The sequence below is a fragment of the Oryza brachyantha genome, chromosome 6 (assembly GCF_000231095.2).
Source record: "Oryza brachyantha chromosome 6, ObraRS2, whole genome shotgun sequence".
NCBI classification, from domain to species: domain Eukaryota; kingdom Viridiplantae; phylum Streptophyta; class Magnoliopsida; order Poales; family Poaceae; genus Oryza; species Oryza brachyantha.
In genome coordinates this window covers 2,147,258-2,166,302 of record NC_023168.2, presented here as the reverse complement: position 1 = coordinate 2,166,302, position 19,045 = coordinate 2,147,258, and the positions used below count along the sequence as shown (strand labels likewise).

At 44.3% G+C, this 19,045-nt stretch overlaps 2 protein-coding genes across 4 annotated transcripts; one reads left to right on the top strand and one right to left on the bottom strand.

Moving 5' to 3' along the window:
• Positions 1–6,420: 6,420 nt before the first annotated feature.
• Positions 6,421–15,052, top strand: LOC107304413 (rRNA N6-adenosine-methyltransferase METTL5-like). 3 transcript variants are annotated; one of them, XR_001550508.2, is made up of 4 exons: positions 6,421–6,543; positions 7,039–7,108; positions 14,180–14,228; positions 14,637–15,052. XR_001550508.2 is itself a non-coding variant. In XM_015838460.2 (4 exons), exons 1-4 carry the CDS (start codon positions 6,480–6,482, stop codon positions 14,777–14,779), a joined length of 318 nt encoding a protein of 105 aa, XP_015693946.1. In that variant the 5' UTR covers positions 6,421–6,479; the 3' UTR covers positions 14,780–15,052. The 3 variants fall into 3 exon arrangements, 2 of the variants coding, with proteins under 2 accessions (XP_015693946.1, XP_015693947.1); XM_015838460.2 differs by having other exon boundaries at positions 6,421–6,535; XM_015838461.2 differs by having other exon boundaries at positions 6,421–6,539.
• Positions 15,053–15,566: 514 nt separating this feature from the next.
• Positions 15,567–17,474, bottom strand: LOC102706664 (DNA topoisomerase 2-like). Its single transcript, XM_015838466.2, has 5 exons — positions 16,946–17,474; positions 16,536–16,831; positions 16,363–16,429; positions 16,001–16,274; positions 15,567–15,912 (listed from the first exon to the last, which is right to left on the bottom strand). The coding sequence occupies exons 1-5, from the start codon at positions 17,381–17,383 to the stop codon at positions 15,848–15,850; spliced, it is 1,140 nt and encodes a 379-aa protein (XP_015693952.2). The 5' UTR covers positions 17,384–17,474; the 3' UTR covers positions 15,567–15,847.
• Positions 17,475–19,045: the final 1,571 nt, after the last annotated feature.

Genomic DNA, 19,045 nt, shown 5'->3' with positions numbered 1-19,045 from the left:
GCGATCCATCTAATCACATTTTTTTAGTCCACGATTGAAAGTTAAAAAGTGTAAAAAGTTAAAAGAGTAAAGGTAGCTAGTAGAAAAGAAAAGGAGACGAAATCAAAATGTAGTAGTATAGGTTTTTCAGTCATCCAACTTCGTAAAACCACAACAGAACAATCATCTTCCGGGCTTACTTTCATGCTTTACTTAGGGTGCGTTTGGTTGGTGGTCAAGGTGGAATTGCTTTACTTAGGGTGCGTTTAGTTGGTGGTCAAGGTGGAATGGAATATGACCATCTATATTTTTAGGGATATGGTGATCTAATTTTATGTTTGGTTAGATGGATAGGATGATCTAATTTTTTGTTTGGTTGGATGGATAGAATGGATATTGAATTACTAATAAATAATAATATAAATTAATCATTATAGATTTTTATCGTAATTAATATAAATTATCAATTAAAAATATCTATCGTCATTAATTAACACTAATTTAAACTTGGTAATTACTAGTTAATGTCAAAACAAGCTAATTATCACTAAACAATCACTAATGATCCTGGTTCGTGAAGGTGGATGAGCTAATCCGGCCAATTTGGCCTGATACACCCATCCAGCATCTTCGTGGAATATTCCCTTTCTGAACTACCATATCCAGTTTCGCCCACAAACCAAACACATCAAAAACCTGGACGGTCATCTCCCATCCAGACATATCCCACCAACCAAACACACCCTTAACTGGAACAAAGAAACATGTTGCGGACAACACCGCAGCTAATAACTGCAAACAAATGCGAAAATGGAATTAGCATAGGTGGTGCATGGTCAAATCGCACAAATCCAAGATATCAAGGTCGATCGATCACTTCACGTACCCTTGTTCAAGAAAATATCAGAGAAGTCACAATTATTTGACCCAAAGCTTTCCACATGAGTCGTCAAGAACTCCGTCGGTGAATCAAAGGCAAGGTTCTCAATGCGTGCATTAACAAAGATCCACATATGCCTTTCCACATCATGCAGTTGCGCAGTAAAGTTGTTCCTTTTATCATTCACAACACATCACATGGGTGGCGATCTTGTTTGCAATGTAATCAACATGTGTTCCACCCTGATGGTTGCATTTCCATTTACAAAACTAACCTGAAACACATAAACAAGTACTGCCTCCATTTCATAATATAAAATATTTGACTTTTTTATTATAATATTTGACCATTCGTCTTATTTAAAAATTTAGTATAAATATAAAAAAATGACAAATTGTGCTCGAAGTTCTTTTGATAATAAAGTAAGTCACAGGCAAAATAAATAATATTTCTATAACTTTTTAAATAAGATAAATAATCAAACATTGCAAAAAAAAATTTTACACTATGTAACGGGGCGAGTAAGACGCAACTTTAACCACGTCGATCAGGAGAAGGTTAGCTAGCTACCCGCGTAGAAACATAACCCACAGTTATTTACCTGTTCAAACTGCCCCTCACATGGACTCACACATACCTCCCACTGACCATTTACCTTCTCGCAAATCCTGAAAAGAAAAAAAGTGAGAACTATCAGTAAATGCAATCGTAAGAGCTTTCATACACACCAGTAACGCTGATTAAATATGTCTGACTAAAACATGCTGCCTAGCTACTGTTTGCTCCCAAGCTACACATCAACCAATCGGACCAATTTATTCCTCTCCATGGCCGACGCATAGCTAGGGATAAACCATCTTTGTCCGTGTTCTTGCATGCCTTACTGCTCTCCACTTTATAAGGCAACCAGCCTGAACTAGCAGGCATAACAAACATATCACAGATTATGAAGCTAATAACTGACAAGAGAGTGAGGAAGCCATGTTCAGAGCTGCAGGGTGTAGGTCTAAGGTCACCAGATGTATTCACCTGGGGAAGGGCACAGGTCGATCTTCCTCATTGTCTCCACCTAATGCCATCAAGGTAATATCCATGCAAAAGTGTAGTGATATAAGAATTTAAGAAATAATAGTGGTTTATTAACTTGATGTTTTTAGACAAACAAATGGATAGAACATGCCTGCCTGGATGAATCCAGTAATTAAGCAATTCAAGTACTAAATTTGACATGTTTTGTAAGTAATTATTTTTTAAAAAAAAAGACAAAAAATTGACATGTTTTGTAACAATATTGTCAGGCGTTCTAGTTGACCTTGGGAGCTGAGTTTGTTTTTCATAAGTCGATATTTTGCACAATAAGAAGCGATAGGTTACTATAGATGTACCATCGATCATTCTTCGGGTGCAATCTTCAGTTACTGAGTGGAAGAAGCAGACGCTTGTACAGGAATTGACAAAAATCTGAAATCAGTCTCCTTAGATCTACTGGAGCAATTCATCGACAGTCTCAATGATGAACTCTATCGAGAAGACATTGGCAAGTTTGACGGCGCCGGTGGTATCGTTCAAGTTATCGGTGCTGATAAGGTGTGCAAAGAACCCTAGGAATGAACAGCATTAATGGAGCTTGGGACCAACCTTTTACCAGTCACCCGAAGAGTAGTAACTATTATCCAATTACAATATGCTCGCTATTTCTTTACAGGTTTGTCTGATATTTTAGGGGGAACAGTAGGGAAGAGTGATTGTATATTATAATAATCTTCAATGAGAAAACCTTCATCGATCAATCCATCATCAGCCATTTCTTAAATTTCAAAAGTTCACTTCATGGTGCACGAGTATAGAAACACGAAACATTTCAAAAGTTCAAACACAAAATGGCCTTAGAATATCATTAATGGCAACTATTAGAGATATGATCCGAATTATTATCTGTAATGTATTTGGATTATATTACTACTTTTCTACTAGTTTTTTTCTAGCCCTTTCCTACTTGGAGTAGGAGTAGGATTAGTTTCCTAATAAGATTGTGCAATCCTTTTTCTATTAGGACTGTTTGATTTCCCCTTATATATATCTCTTGTAAGCTGCACGGGAAGGGTGCGACGGCCCGGTGTATTCATCATTTCTTAGTGGATATTGCCGGTTGGCGCCCGTGGTTTTTTTCCGCAAGAGTTTTCACGTTAAATCTGCTTCTCGGTTATGCCTCAATTTTCCTAACAAGTGGTATCAGAGCCAAGATCCGATCTACTTGGTTATGTGGCCAATTTTTTCTAACAAGTGCATTGCCACTTCATCCACACACCAACATATCAGGAAGTTTTTCTCTGTTCAACCTATCATATTTTTGATATGTAAATTCTTCTCGAAGTCTTTCCCCAAATTAGACATTGAGAAGTTTGATGGCAAGATCAGTTTCAGTATATGATAGGTTCTGATGAGAATTTGCAATCCGCCATCGCTGGCTGGTTCGTCAGACCAGATCGATTTCTGACGTCAACATTGGCGCCCTTCGATCTACTGACTTTTCTTCTACAAGCTGGTGTTTGGAAGGGAAAAACAATTCATCGAGAAGATTTTCGTTCCCGTTTATCACTTTGATCAAATTTATCAGGAGATTTCAATACTTCGTTTCGCTATTCTGTTGAGTGGTTCCCCAATTTATACCAACAAATTTAGGATTTGATCCTATGACGAGTTTTGAAGTATTACTCAATGCTCTTGTTTTGGTCACGTGATTTCAGAGGAACTGCTATGAGTACATGACTATTTTTCATGAGGTTTATCAGGAGATTCAAGTACTTCGTTTTGGTTCGCAGCACGTGAAATTGTTTCATGATGTTCTGTCGTCATATTATTCATCTATAGCAAGGGTTCACACGCATATGATTTTATTTACAGAAGATTTGTGGAAGTGGACAGCTGGTGACAATGGGGATTAGTACTGAAAAACCACACTCTGTGCTTGGAATAATGGTGAGAGGCTTCTCCACAAGGTCGATCTCAAATTTGAGGAAGGCAAAACTCATTTCATGAAATCCGAGTAACTGCACAGTATGCTCGCTTTTGTGTACGATATTGTTGTCAACAATATATTTTGCTATAACTACTAACTGCTATACTGTAGGTACAACATGAATATACTTCGTTGAGTAGCCTCAGGGGTCAGGTGTGCAGTAAGCTGCTGAAAGGAAAGATCAAAAAAGCTGTACCGAAGGCCTTTGTGAATTTGCGATTCAAATGCCTCAGGGGTGCATCCGCACGAAGGAACTGTAGCATGTGAAAAAAGGAACTCTTTCAACGGGTTGACGAAGAAGGACTCTTCTGACGTTGCCATCACTGCTATCAAAGGCCGTTGATAGATCAGTATCCAGTGCGGTTCAGCGTATCGAACAACTTTGCACTGCATCATCGCTTGGCAAGGATCCTCTGCAAGCCTTTTTCTCGTACCAATGTGGCTTTTAAAACTACATCTATTGCCGATGACCATGTTAGTGAATGGAATGGATAAAGTGTTATTCCACTCTCCTTCACTCATAGCATAAATTCTTGCGGTCACAGTCTGGTTATCATAGGTCAGGAGTGCTAGCAGCCCATTCCAATGGCACATCACAGAATCTCTTATGCCAGCAAACCCAAGAGGTATTTCAACCATGCCCTCCTTATGCTGATCAATATTATAAAATATCAAGGCTTCTCTTGTAACATGGAAGTATACTTTTTCTCCCACAGTTATGGCATTCCTGGGGACAAATTCCTGGAGTATGTTGTTACTGTGTACCACCTGCCATTCCTGATTCTCAGAACTCCATAGCATGAAAGCAAATGACAAGCCGAATCCAGGCCGATTGAGCCAACCAGGAGCATAAATGATTACTGCATAGTACCGGTTAAGTACTGCAACACCATCTGAAAACCTGGTTGCTATCCCAGTTGGACCAACTAAATCATCATGGCAGAAGATGAGAGCTGGAAGTATACTTTGTTCTACCGTCATTGGATTCCATAGAACTAATTGATCTGGAGCAGAGAGCTGAACGCAATGTACTCCCAAATTTGTTGCTACTATTTTAGCACCCCTCCCCTCAAAGATGACATCTAGTCTAGGAAAATAGCGACGTGCACATCTGAGTCCAACTGTTGCTGATTTTTGTAATTCATCGGTAGGGAGCAGAAAACCCAGAGGAAGAACACCGCCTCGAGATGGCTGTGCTTGGGCCAGTGTCAGAGGGGGCAGCAATGCACTTTGATAAGAGTTAATCCAATTGCCCCGAAACGCCAAACTTGCTCGGAAGGCATCACAAGCAGGTAATCTTGGGAAAATGTTTCCAATAATGACCTCGGGTGGAATTTGGGTAGCCATGAAACTAAAAACATATAAATGGATGCAATTATAGAACACCAAGATATTAACAACATTCTTGTCGATACAGAGTAATCAAAATATATATATTAACAGAATAATTCATGTGATATCTATTGATCACAAACGAGTATATATATATAGGCATCATACAAGCCGTATCCAGATACAAACGACTGCATGCAGTAACCATCCAAACCATTCTTTACAAGATAGGGCCGTTCACATGAAAGATAAGAAAAAATAAATTCTTCAGGGTCGGGCGCATTTCTCCAAATCCTCCAGGATCACAAGTGGAACGCTAGAACGACTGCATGCATGCAGTAACCATCCAGGCTACAAACAACCAAAACTCTATCTCTAAATACATGTCCATCCAGGCTATGAAAGGATAATCAACCAAAACTCTATCTCTAAATGCATGTCTAACATTAACCACCAATAGTAAACCTCATTTCAAGCCGCTACCTAGAGGAGACACACGGTGGTTCTATCCACATTAGAAATAAAATTCCCAATTTAATACAAATTTTAAGCCAAAACGTAGATAATACGCACACAGCACACTTCTAGATAATGCACACACATCCATATGATCGATCACCAAAACATAAACAAAATCACCGAGACATTTGATCGAGCACACGAATATAGGGAAACACTCCAATCCAATCCGCTAGGGGCCGAGCGCGTACCAGAGCAGAGCAGGGGAGGAGACGCTGATGCCGAGGTCGATGATGCGGTAGGACGAGATGGAGATTGACGCAACGCCGCGCCGCGCAGCAACCCAACCCTAATATTTGGGGCAGGGGAATTTGTCGGGAGTGGGAGCTAGAAGAAATGAGCGGGTACCGAGGCGAGAATTCGAAGTTTTGAGCCGTAGCAATTCGAGTGCAGTGGAAGTCAAAGCCTGCTGAGATTTTTCTTTTTTGTTTTAACAGCTAGTGAATTCTTGGCCATCGGATCGTTCCGAGATTGATGCAGGGTGGGACCGGGACCTGTCAGTGTGTGGGGCCACGTTGTTCTCCTTCCACCTTCGACTCGCTCTCGCTCTCGCTCGAGCGGAGGGGCGCACCACCGGCCGCGCCGGCTCTGCCTCCCGACCGCACCCTGCGCCTTGGCCGCTCATGGTATCCGGACGGACGCCCGCCGCTGCCGCACCCTTCCTCTCCATCGCTCACCGCCGCCCCTGGCCGCGCTCATGGTGTGGTTTTTATGGTGATTCGATAAATCCATCAGGCAGAGAATGTTTTGATGGCTGCGGCTGTGGCAGGCACCCTGGATGTTGCAATCTCTCTGCTGGATGCTGAGTGAGTATGTATGTTGCATCTTGCATGCTCCTTTTTATCACTCATTGACCTAAATGGAGAATGGTTCTCTAAAACTGTGTGGTGATTGAGTATTCTGTCTGGATACATTTTAGCGCTGTTTAAGATTTACCTAATAAGTATAGTGGACCATGATGTTTGTGTGTTGATATAGATATACCATCAGTTACAGAACTTAGTGCATTACCACATTAGTTCACCTAGACAATTGCCTCAGTGCCTTCCCATTTTTTCTGCCTAAATAATGCAGCATTATACAATAATATAATTTCGGCCACATATATCTGTGAAACATAAAAGTGGTATGCCTATGTCACAATCTTTCAATAGCATAGAGTGAATTTGCTGGATATCACTTTCAAGTGCGCATCGATTAGTATAGGAACAAGAAAATGAGGTGCATCACTTAATTTCTTTGTGCCTTTTGCTGTTATTTGTTGAGTTACAACTTCTAATCTTCTGTACCTATGGTTGTGAAATGGCAGACATGTTGTTGGTATTGATATTGACCCACAGTCCCTTGAACTTGCTCAAGAAAACGCTGCTGATCTAGAGGTACACCATTGTTTTGGTTCCAATTATAACCATGGCTTTATCTTGAAGTAGAAAAACCTTTGCATTGTTTATTTTCCCTCTTGTTTTCACCGTTTTCCTGTGTCCGGCTTGCATCACCACAAAACTCCGCATGATATTTAGTCATCTTTTGTGATAGTTCTCATCTGCTTGCATCACCAGACAGCAGTGTGGCAAGCTATATGCTTAAATCACCTTTCTGCAACTACAGATATGCACTACAGGTGTTCATTTTCGTTTTCAGTTCTTCACATCTGGGATGTTTTATATTGGAATTTTGCAGCTTTACATTTCTTTATATGTACTCCTCGCATGGTTGTTTTTCCACAGTACCTTTTTTATCAATGAATCATGCATTTTTCACAAATGGCAATCCTTCTCTTTTTTTCTGTAAACCTGCAGTAATTTGATTGTGATAAATTGATTTACGAATGGGTCTAGACTACCCTTTTAAATATAGGTTTTACGGTCTCTGATTTTCTTCATGATTTTTAGCATCACTGGTCAAATTTACATGGTTAAGCTCATGTTGGTAAAGTAAGGCTGAAAGTAAAGACTGAGAGATTAATGTTTTAGTTATTTCTAGGATCAATAACAATACTGAATTATGGGAATTTTTTGCGGGGCCAACCGCAGAGTGGGTGGCCAAATTCATTAAGAGGGAGAATGTACAATTTTGTTTCGTTTACAAGAGAGATCGACAAGAAGCTGTCGATGTGAGCTTAGTTTGTCACAGCCGACAAACCGGTGGAGAAAAGCTAAAACCGACTACTCACTAATTGATTTCAACAGGCCCACGACCTTCCAAACTTCAATCTCATCTCTAATACCCTGCACCACGCCTTCCATTGAATTGTGTGACTGATTGAAAACGCGGTTGTTTCTTTCCTTCCACACCATCCAACACCTTAGCTGTACCAAGGCATCAAAATTTTTTTCTGTAACCCTTCCGACAATAGGCTCTTGCGTCCAGCCACCATTCCCCCAGTGGGAGGTCCTCCTCCCCCGGTAGCGTCAAATGAATTTGTACCCAATTCCTTAATCTTGCCCAAACTTCATTTGTGAAACGGCACTCCACGAATAGGTGCGCACAACTTTCTTGCATTGCTGGGCATAGCCTACACCCCGCCTGATGCTGCCACCCTCGCTGCGCCAGGTTGTCAGCTGTCAGGCACCGCCCCTTCTCCGCCAACCACATGAAGAATTTGATCTTGGCTGGAGCGCGTGATTTCCAAATGAGCTTTGAGCAGACAGCCCTTGTGTTGGATGCAAAGAAGAATTTGTAAGCTTCTGAGACAGTATAGCTTCCTTTGGTCGCCGTCTTCCATACTGCTACATCCTCCTGATCTGGGGAGAACACAATCTGTCTCACCTCGTCCCAGACCGCTAGGAATTCAGCAATCGCTCTGTTCGATGGGGCGTCCTTTATATCGCGCACCCATCTGTTATTACGGATGCCCTCTGCTACCGTTATGTTGGCCCTTTCTATGTGACTGTACAGACAGCTCTTGGAGTGCATGATACTTCCCCCGGGCAGCCAATCTGCTTTCCAGAAATTGACAGCCCCACCGTTGCCAACAACAAACTTTGTTGCCGAGTAAAATAGATTCTCCATCAGTCTTGGTTGCTTAACTGGGTACTTCGTCCAAGGTCTGTCTCTGTGGTCTTGCTGCAGCGCCTTCCATTTCAATCGCAGCGCCTTGCCAAAGAGGTCGAGGTCCTTTATTCCTAATCCACCGTTGTCGGTCGGCATGCAAACCAACTTCCATGCCACCAAGTAGTGACCTCCACTCACTTCTTCCTGTCCCTTCCACAGAAACGCGTGGCATTTTCGGTTGATTTCTTTCAGAGCCCACCGTGGTAACTCCATTACTGTCATCAGGTGCAAGGGCAAGGCAAACAGGACGGCCTTGATGAGAGTCAGCCGGTCACCCGTGGATAGAAACTTCGGTTTCCACCCGGCGAATTTTTTTCCAAACCGGTCTAGCAAAGGTTGAATCTCTGGTTTAGTTAGCTTCCGAAGGGAGAGTGGTAGCCCCAGATATGTTATAGGAAAGTTCTCAATTTTGCAGTCAAGGATATTCTGAACCAGCTCAGTCTCTTCCTGGGAGCATTGAATCGGGGTGATAGCACTCTTAGTAAAGTTGACCCAGAGGCCTGTAGCAGATCCGAAAAGATCAAGAATTGCCTTTAGTCCATGCGTCTCTTGCTCTATGGGTTTGAAGAAAATGATTGCATCGTCAGCATACAAAGAGATTGCAGACAACACCTTGTTCCCATCAATTGGCCCCAATAGTTTGTGCTGTGTCGCTTTTGTAACCAGGGCCTGCAATGTATCCATTACCAGGACAAACAACATTGGTGAGAGTGGGTCTCCTTGCCGTAAACCCTTGGCTGGAGTGATAGGCTCACACTCCAGCCCGTTTATGCTGATTGTTGTGGAGGAAGTTGCTAGCAGCATGCACACCCAGTTGCACCACCTGTCCCCGAAGCCTCGAAACCTCAACATGTTGATCAAGAACTGCCATGACACTGAATCAAAAGCACGGGAGATGTCCAACTTAAAAAGAATTGTCGGCTTTTTCTTGGCATGACATCTGGCAGACAAACCCCTAACAAAGATGAAGTTCTCATGCAAGGATCGTCCTTTAATGAATGCTGACTGGTTATTGGGGATCAACTCTGGTAGTCTTCGTGTTAACCGCGTGGCCATCATCCGGGTGACGAGCTTAGAGAAGCTGTGAATGAGGCTAATTGGCCTGTAATCTTTGAGTAAAGCTGGTGACTCCTTTTTCGGCAGCAGGATTATCATCGCTGTGTTGAGCTTGTGAAGGTTCTGTGAATTGCCCGAAGTGAATTTCTCTACTGCTTTGATCAGATCCTCTTTAATAATCTCCCAACATATCTTGTAGAATAATCCGGTGTAGCCATCTGGCCCGGGAGCCTTGTCATTCGGCATTTCTTTAATCGCGCTCCAGCATTCATCTTCAGTAAACGGGATCTCCAGGTCAGGTAGGCATGCTGTTTGCAATTGCAATTCTTGAAAATTTAAGCTGCTACCCCCGTTGCCAACTCCCTCGGTCATGGTAAGTTGGAAGAAATTCCTTGCCAAATCCAGCATGTCTTGATTGTTGGAAGCACGAAGCCCTTCATGCTCAAGAAAATGTATAGCGAGTTTTCGTTGTCATGTTTTAGCCTTTATCCTGAAAAAGGCCACACTAGCATCACCATCCTTGAGAACTTTTATTCTCGCCCGCTGCCTCGCTCTGATCCTCTCAAGTGCTGCCAGGGCCAAACATCTTCCCTTTAGTATCGAGCGAAATTGTCTTTCTTGCGGCTGTAGTATCCTAGATTCTTGTGCCACATCCAGGCGGAAGATGATCTCGTTGGCCACCTGCAATTGCAGCCTCACCTGACTAATGCGCCGCTGGCCCCAAGTTCTCAACTTCCTTGACAACCTAGCCATCTTGATATACAGTACCACAAACGGATCATCATTATGCACGGGAGCGGCCCAGACCTCTTGAACTACCTCAATGAAGCCTTCCAGTTTGGTCCAGAAATTCTCGAATCTGAATTTTCTCGGCCTGTGGTTCAAGTGCCCGCAGGCAAGTAAGATTGGACAATGGTCTGAAACCGATGAGCTTAAAGCCTGTAGATTGGCTTCCGGAAACAAAACTTCCCAATTGGTTGACACGAAAACTCTGTCCAACTTGGCTAGAATTGGCTGTTGCTGTTCATTACTCCAGGTGTATCGCCTTCCAAACAGATAAACCTCCTTGAGCTCCAATTGATTCAGTTTGTTTTTGAACGCATTCATCAGCCTTCTATTTACTCTGCCATTGCTTTTATCTGCCATGGATGTGACCAAGTTGAAATCCCCTGCAACCACCCAGGCTGGTTGACAAATTGCTGCTGCTGTCTGTAACTCCTCCAGAAAACTGAATTTGTCTGGTTCTTCCTGAGGCCCGTAAACCGTGGTTAAAAACCAGTCTCTGCCCGTGATCAATTCCTTGACCTGAATCGTGATAGACCAGGCACCCGAGTAGACTAGTGAACCAGCAAACATGTCGCCTTTCCAGGCTATCAAGATCCCCCCTCGTGTCCCTTCCGCCGGCAAAAACACAAACTTGCTGAAGGAGGAGCCACAGACTTGACGAACACAAGAGAGATCCACTTGCGACAACTTAGTTTCCTGAAGACAAACAAAGTCGGCGCCTACACTTACTACCATCTCCCTAACAGCCGACCTTTTTGCAACATTATTTAGGCCCCGAACATTCCACACTAACATATTAAAAGATAACATGGAGATAAAGTGGGGGGGTACACAGCAAACTCAGAGCACACACACGGCAAGAGGACTAGGCCGTGAAAGGCACCGGCGTCAGTGGTTGATCCGGGTCGCAGGCAGCCAGGATGGGGCTCGACGGCGGGGCCACCTCAACCCCAAGCAGCTCAGCCAATGCCTCTAGGTGAGAGGCTGACAGTGGCTCATTGAAGAGGTTGGTGAATTTTTGCACTTCGGATTGGGATGGTTGGTCTTGCTCTCCGATGATCCCCAGCTTCTTCATGGCTATGGTTTGCGCCTTGCTGACGGCGTGGCATCGCGCACCATCCCCTTGCATCATGATTCTTGGACTGCGGCGCGGCTTGAAACCCACCGGCACCAGGCAACGCTTGCGGGTGGCCGGCTGCACCGGCGGTGGCGGTGCTCCCAGCACGGACGGCACTGGCATCGCGGAGCAAGCGTCGATGAAGGCGGCGATCTGGAGGGAGAGTTGCGGCGGCAAGTTTTGAACGACCTCAGTCGTCTCGCCCGTCATCTGGGCCTCCGACGTAGCTTGCTGCAGTTCGGCCTCCACTGGTTGGAGCGGCGGCCCAGCTAGGCCGACCTTGGCCCCAGCCTGCTGCGATTCGGTCCCCGCTAGTTGGCGTAGTGACAGCCCTATATGGCTTGAAGCTGGCTCGATGTTGCGGGCCGGCCCAGTTTCTCGCGGGCCTCTTCTTCTTCTGCTGAAAACCAGCAGCATGTCGCCCGTTGGCGGTTCCGCCGAGGGAGGCTGCGCAAAAAGAACTCTCGCCTCCTCAGCCAGCTCCTGCCCCGAGGGCAAGATCTTCTTCCCCGACGTTATCTCCTCTTCTGCATGCACCATTAATGCGGCAGCGCCCCTCTCTTGACCGGTTGGAGCGGGCTGATCAAAATAGGCAGCTTCAAATGATAGCTTTCGGACCGGCTCCCGAAGCTGTCGCTGCGCCCTAGCTTGGGGCAGTGTTGCTGGGGCGGAGGCAGGATGATCTGGTGCGCTGACCTCAGCCCCTGCGGCAGCTCCAAGTGACCCCACCGAACGACGAGCCACGTCATCCGTCGTTGTGGTGGGCCCCTCCAGCAGCAGCAACTGTGGCGACCTGCCCAGGCCCGGCGTGCTTGCGCCGGCAGCCATGGCAGCCAACACGCCCCCGCCATCGCCGCCTGCGTTATGGACCCGAGCCACCTCGTCCGCCAAACTTTGGGTGACCACGTCCGCCTGGGAAGGCAGAGGGGAGGATGGCCAGAGCGCTTGCTCGAGCGGACGGGGCCCCTCCCCGCCGATCGCCGCCTGGACGTCCGTGATCTTCCCCTGGCGAGGCCGCAGAGCCGGCACTTGACGTTGCAGTCCGCCGGCAGTCCCGGCTGGCCTGCCCCCGAACGACTGACTGCCCCCCAAGTAGGAGCGGTGCGGCCCTGTACCATCCACTCTCCCGGGGAAGCACTGGAATGTATTGCACCGTGGTTGCCGTGTTCTTCTCTCCTCGTCGCTGTCATCATCCCGACGAAGGTCGTAGAAGGCGTCAAATTCGTGGGACACAGGAGACGGATCAACCACCTCCAAAACGTGAACGAGAAGGTTATAGTCGAGGCAGCTCTTCTTCCTCGGTGGCGAAGGTGGTTGTGAATCAGGTTGGGAATCAGGTTGGGCTGAGCTGCCCATGCAACAACTTCCAGGATTCTGGCGTCCGCCGGCGGCAACAGCTCCACGAGATGACATCTCCAACCTGCCAGCAAAGAGCAACCGCCCCTTCCTCCCAGGCGTGCGCCGGCAGGCCCTCAATACCGAGCTTGGTGAGATATTTCAGCTCCGAGCTCCCAGCTGCCGCCCGTCGGCTCCAACGACAGAAGTCAATCCGGCATCCCCGCACCCAAAGACTCCCGGAGAAGTACATGACCGTCCTGTTGCAGTCAGCTGGTCTCGCGAAAGTGACTAGAAAAACTTGGGGAGCGCAGACCTCGACACGCACATCATGCCGGTGAACGCACACTCCCGGACGATAGCGGCGACCAGCATCTCCGGCGAGATGGCTTGCCGATTTCCTCTGACCGAGGCGAGCAACGCATGCGAGCCCAGGTGAAGCTCTCGCTCATGCATTCCAGCCGTCCAAGGGATGGAGCAGACGAGGACTCCCGACGGACGCAGGCTTGGATCGCCGCACAGCTCCATCCGGGATGGCGCGAGCTCCTTGCAGGCTGGCACCGGAGTAGGCGACTGCGGAGCCGGCGGCGCTGGAGCTGGCTGTGCTGCTGGCCTGCGTGGAGCGCGATTGTGGGCTTTGTCCGGGCAGTCCCGCTCAACGTGACCAGCTAACCAGCAAGTATAGCACCGCCGTTGCCCCTCGCAATCCAGCTTCCGGTGACCTAACCCTAGGCATTTAAAGCAACGCCCCAGCAGCCAACGGGGTACCGGCTTTAGCGGCTTCCATGCGGCCCTGCGGTCGCCGGTGGTGGTTGGCTTGTCTCCCCGCCATGAATTCTTCTTACCCTTACTTCTGACCTCCGTCCAACCTCCTTGAAAGTTGTTGTCTTTGTTGCTTCTTGTCTCTGAACGGGCAGCCTTGAGACCGGTAGCTGCCACGACGTCTCTCCAGGTCCGCATGTCGACGTTGGATGAGCGGCGGTGGGCGCCAGTGCCGGAGTAGCCGCCGGCGAGGCTAGGTGGGCGCCGGGGCCGGGGTGGCCGTCGGCGACGCTCTCACGCTTACCTGACATGTTTCTTTTCTTAAATGTTTGTTGAGGAGTTGGATATGGACTTAATTCAGTGTGATATAAAGAATTTAAATCTGAGAGGTATTGTTCTTAAATGAAGACATACACTACCCTAGTTTAAATGCACCTGCGATGCTAATGTTCTTCTATTTGTCTATACACCCTATTGCTTCTGATCTTCTCATAGTATTTTTCCACACTGTTTATTCTGCTGCGTGTTCTTTATTTATTGTTTTTATACACAAGTAGATAACATCTAGAAAGCATATCCAGAATAGTATCCTAGCTGATGCTACTTTATAAGCCAGCTAGTTACTCACTTACTGTCCAGTAGTACTTCAATAGCCTGCGCGCCAGTGTTCAGGTCGAGAAAGATAACATAGCATCATAGCACAACTGTGAATAGTTATTAACCAAATCATATATAAACATAAGCATAGATGACATTGAAAAGCTTATGTGACTTGTATAATTTTTGTTTTGGTGTAGGCCTTCTTGTTGACACTGTTGTCATGAATCCTCCGTTTGGGACAAGCAGAAAAGGAGCTGACATGGAATTCATTTCTATGGGCTTGAAGGTGGGGGCAGCAGCAGTAGTAGCCTTGCGCAATTGCAATGCCATCAGTGCTTAGGTTCTGTGTGAGGTAACTAAATAATGCTGGGCACTTATCTTGTATATCAAGAAGCAATTCTATAATTTGCATCTTTCCAAGTGCAAAACTGTTCTTTACTATTTCTTTTGTCGGTTTTATTTTGCTTCTATTTATTTTCTGAGTCAGACATTAGGGTAAAGATTGGAGGACCAAACATGTTCTGTGTTGTCTGTCTAGATCTAGGGTAATATTTCTTAAATCACTTGCACACCTGTTTTCTTTATATTATTTGGAATACCAGAATATAATATTGACGAGAAATTGTAGTTTTGCTTGAAATCTTGCAAAATGATGGCTTGTTCTTAGACAAATCGTTTCTGCATCAACGCGCTTTACGGGTCAAGGACAAGTATGTTTTCTCATTCCAGTTTTGTGCTTGCTTCCAGCTCCATGTGAAGACTGAAGAACGTGTTGGTGTTTCCCAGAGTCTGGGCATGTGATGAACTGGATAGACCTTGGTTGCGATTGCAAATTTGCAATGGTTTTATGTGATTGTGCAAGTATAATCCAATCCATGGAACTCCACAAGCTGGCGCGTAATTTGTCTGTCTCTATACTGTCTGAAACTGATCAACAGCAAATACAAGCGTAGTGCATGGCCGGGCCGGTTCAGATGGGCTGCGTGGCGAAGAAACGAGCGATTAGGCTTTCCGGCCCAGTAGGTAAGATTGATTTCTCTAGCTCGTTGTTGAGGGGCTAATTGAGAAAGCGATCTATCTAATCAAATTTTTTTAGTCCAAAGTTAAAAAAGTGTAAAAGTCAAAAGGGTAAATGGTAGCTAGTAGAAAAGAAAAGGAGACGAAATTCAAATGTAGTAGTATAGGTTTTTCAGTCATCCAACTTCGTAAAACCAGAACAGAACAGAGTACAAAACTAAGGGTTTTATCATATTTGAAAAGTATCTCAAGGTACTACTTTTTTAGCTAAAAAGAGTGGAACCTTGAGGTACCTTTTCAAATTTCAAAGCTCTAAAACTAAACACCATCATCTAATATGTTATACGTAAGATAAGATGCCACTGAAGCCGTAAATAATCGATCGTTGTGTTCAACGCCTTCCGGCTTTTGACTTAACTGGAGCAAACATGTCGTAGAGAAGACCGCAGTTAATAACTGCAAATGCGAAAAATGGGATTAGCATAGGTGACAGTCAAATTGTACAAATCCAAGATATCAAAAGTCGATCAATCACGTCACGTACCCTTGTTCAAGAAAATATCAGAGAAGTCACAATTATTTGACCCAAAGCTTTCCACATGAGTCGTCAAGAACTCCTTCGTCGGTGAATCAAAGGCAGGGTTCTCAATGCGTGCATTAACGAAGATCCACATATGCCTTTTCACATCATGCAGTTGCGCAGTAAAGTTGTTGCATTTATCATTCACAAAATTCATCACATGGGTGGCGATCTTGTTTGCAATGTAATCAACATGTGTTCCACCCCTGATGGTTGCAATTCCATTTACAAAACTAACCTGAAACACATAAAAACAAGTAAGACGCATCTGTAACCACGTCGACCAGGAGGAGGTTAGCATAGAAACATAACCCACAGTTAGTTACCTGTTCAAACTGCCCCTCACTTAGGCTCAAGCATACCTCCCACTGATCATTTACCTTTTCGCAAATCCTGAAAAGAAAAAAGTGAGAATAACTATCAGTAAATGCACACCACTAACTAACGCTAATTAATTACTTATGTCTGACTAAAACTGTAAAATTAAGCAATTAAATACCTTGGAAGTTCTTCCACAGGTCTGTTTTTTTTGGCGGAAATGATATGCCAATCGACATAAGTTGAGAAGTCCTTAAGAGGCAACCTCTGGCCATCCAACACAACGTGAACAGTCTCTCCCAGCATTGCAGCAACATCAAATACTCTCTTCCTCATAAGGGCTATGACGTCCCGTTCGAAATGGGTAAGGTTGAACTTAGCAAGATCAGGCTTGAAGGTGATCCTGGTCCAGTTCTCCCCCTTCTTGCAATCGCTGATTTCAGGCTCCGACCTCCTCCCCATGTTTTCAGAGAAAACCTAAAAAAAGAAAGGAATATGCTAATTCACAATTAACCCAAATCAAATCAATTAACAGCAGCACATTCTCAATCGTCAAAACAACATTATCTCAGTACATTTACATTACATTACCTGCTTGTACTTCTTGAGACGGCACGCGTCGGCAGTCTCAATGATGAACTCTGTCGAGAAGACATTGGCAAGTCTGACGCCAGTCGAGGTGTCGGTGCTGCTGGTAAGGTGTGCAAAGATCATCTCCGGCATGTAGACGCCCTCCTCTTTGTGGAGTACAACGGGGATACCCTGGGCGTTGTTGTAGACAGAGATCCGGCGCTCGGGGACGTCGATCTCGACATGGAGGGCGTCCATCGAGGGATCCCGCCGCTTCCTTTCGGCGGCGTAGACGAGGACCTCGTCGAACACCTTCTGGAGGCCGGGGACGTAGGTAACCGCTCGCCGCATCATCGGGAAGCTCTCGTACTCCCAGAGCATCTGGGTCTGCTTCTCCACCGAACCGATGTACTCGTCCGGCCGCAGGAGAATTTGCTCGAGCAGCGGTGGCGACTCCATGGCGGCGCCTGTGACGGCGGCCGCAGGAGGATTTGCTGGCGCTAGGGCTTGGGAATTGGGGTGGGTGGCCTCTTTATTCACCGTGAGGTGAGGACAAAGAAGGCAAGAACGATCTACTTCTATCTTTAAACAATACAGGCATGCATGCATGCATTCATGTGTAGTTATATTTTCGAGGATGTGATTGGGTGTAATTATCGTTAGTTCGCTCCACTAAATATCAAGAAAAACATTTATACTACATTACAAAATAGTTTGTGAGAAAAAAAATCTACTCGCTCCGGTAAAAAAATTATTTATTATTTAGGACAAAATTTGGTCAAACTAATAAAATTCTGACAAATAATTTCATGTTAAATTAAATTTATAAAACCTAATATGCTTATGATATTATGATAGCACTCTTCGAGGAGAATATATATATATCATTTATCTTATATTTAAACTAACTATTTAAGAAATAATTGCTTATTAGAATTTTAGAAGTTTGACCTAATTTTGTCCTAAACGAAAAATGATTTTGACCGCAGGAAGTAATTTTCTAGCATTTGGTATAAAAAACTTATCGGCATTTTTATTTACATTCCAACATTTCTTTTTTCAAATAAAATACATTCATTTATAAGCCTTATATATATATGGATTCATAAATAAGATATTTTTTCATTCATAAACTTTATACATACTAGTTGAGTACACATGCGTTGCAACAGAAAAATAATTCATACCAACGACTCCATACTATATGTAAATGATACAAAATAGCTTAAATTATAATAAGTCCATTCACCACGGTACTATCACAACTCCATTGTATACAGGAGTAAGTTTTATTGCATTACAGATAGGGTCGACTCCTTTTTTTTTCTTTTTCTCCTTTATTTCTTGGGGCTATTTCTTTTCTGCCCCTGTTTCAGATTCTGATTTTGCCTCTCCTTTTTAAGGTTTTTCGTTTTTCCCTTATTTTTTTGAATTGAATGAACCAGTTGCTCCTCCTTTGAATGGAAGGACTAACGGTATTAAATGACATGTTAAAGAACTATTTTACCCCTGCACTATAATATCATTTTGATCTTTTTTTAGTCATTTGTGTTGTTACCCTCCGTTCTAAATCATAGAAATATACAAAAGCAATATATTATTAATTCAAATGACATGTTTAAAAACTTGTAATTTTTTTAAAATATTTGATAGAGTTTCAAAACTATGTCAATTTTTTAAAAAATTATAGAAATATACAAAAGCAATATATTATTAATTCAAATGACATGTTTAAAAACTTATAATTTTTTAAACAGGGATAATTTCGTCATTAATTATTTCGGAAATTAAATCTTTTATTTTTTAAACTAAATATATTGGTCAACTAACCATCAACATAACTTACATCCAAAATAGGGGCAAACGGTTTTTTTGATTAAAAAAAGGGGCAAAAACGAAACCCTAAAAAGAAAGAATAAAATCAATATTAGACTTAAAAATCAGAGCAGGAACGAAATTGTCCCTTATTTCTTTTTCTCTCTTCTTCTTCTCCCTTTCCTTTTGTCTCCTTTCTATTTCTCCTTTTTGTCATTTCTCCCGTAGCATACCTCTCCCTCCCTGTATCTCTCTTTCTCTCCTCACAAGGCGCCGGCGGGGGCGAGATGGGGGCACCGGCAGCTG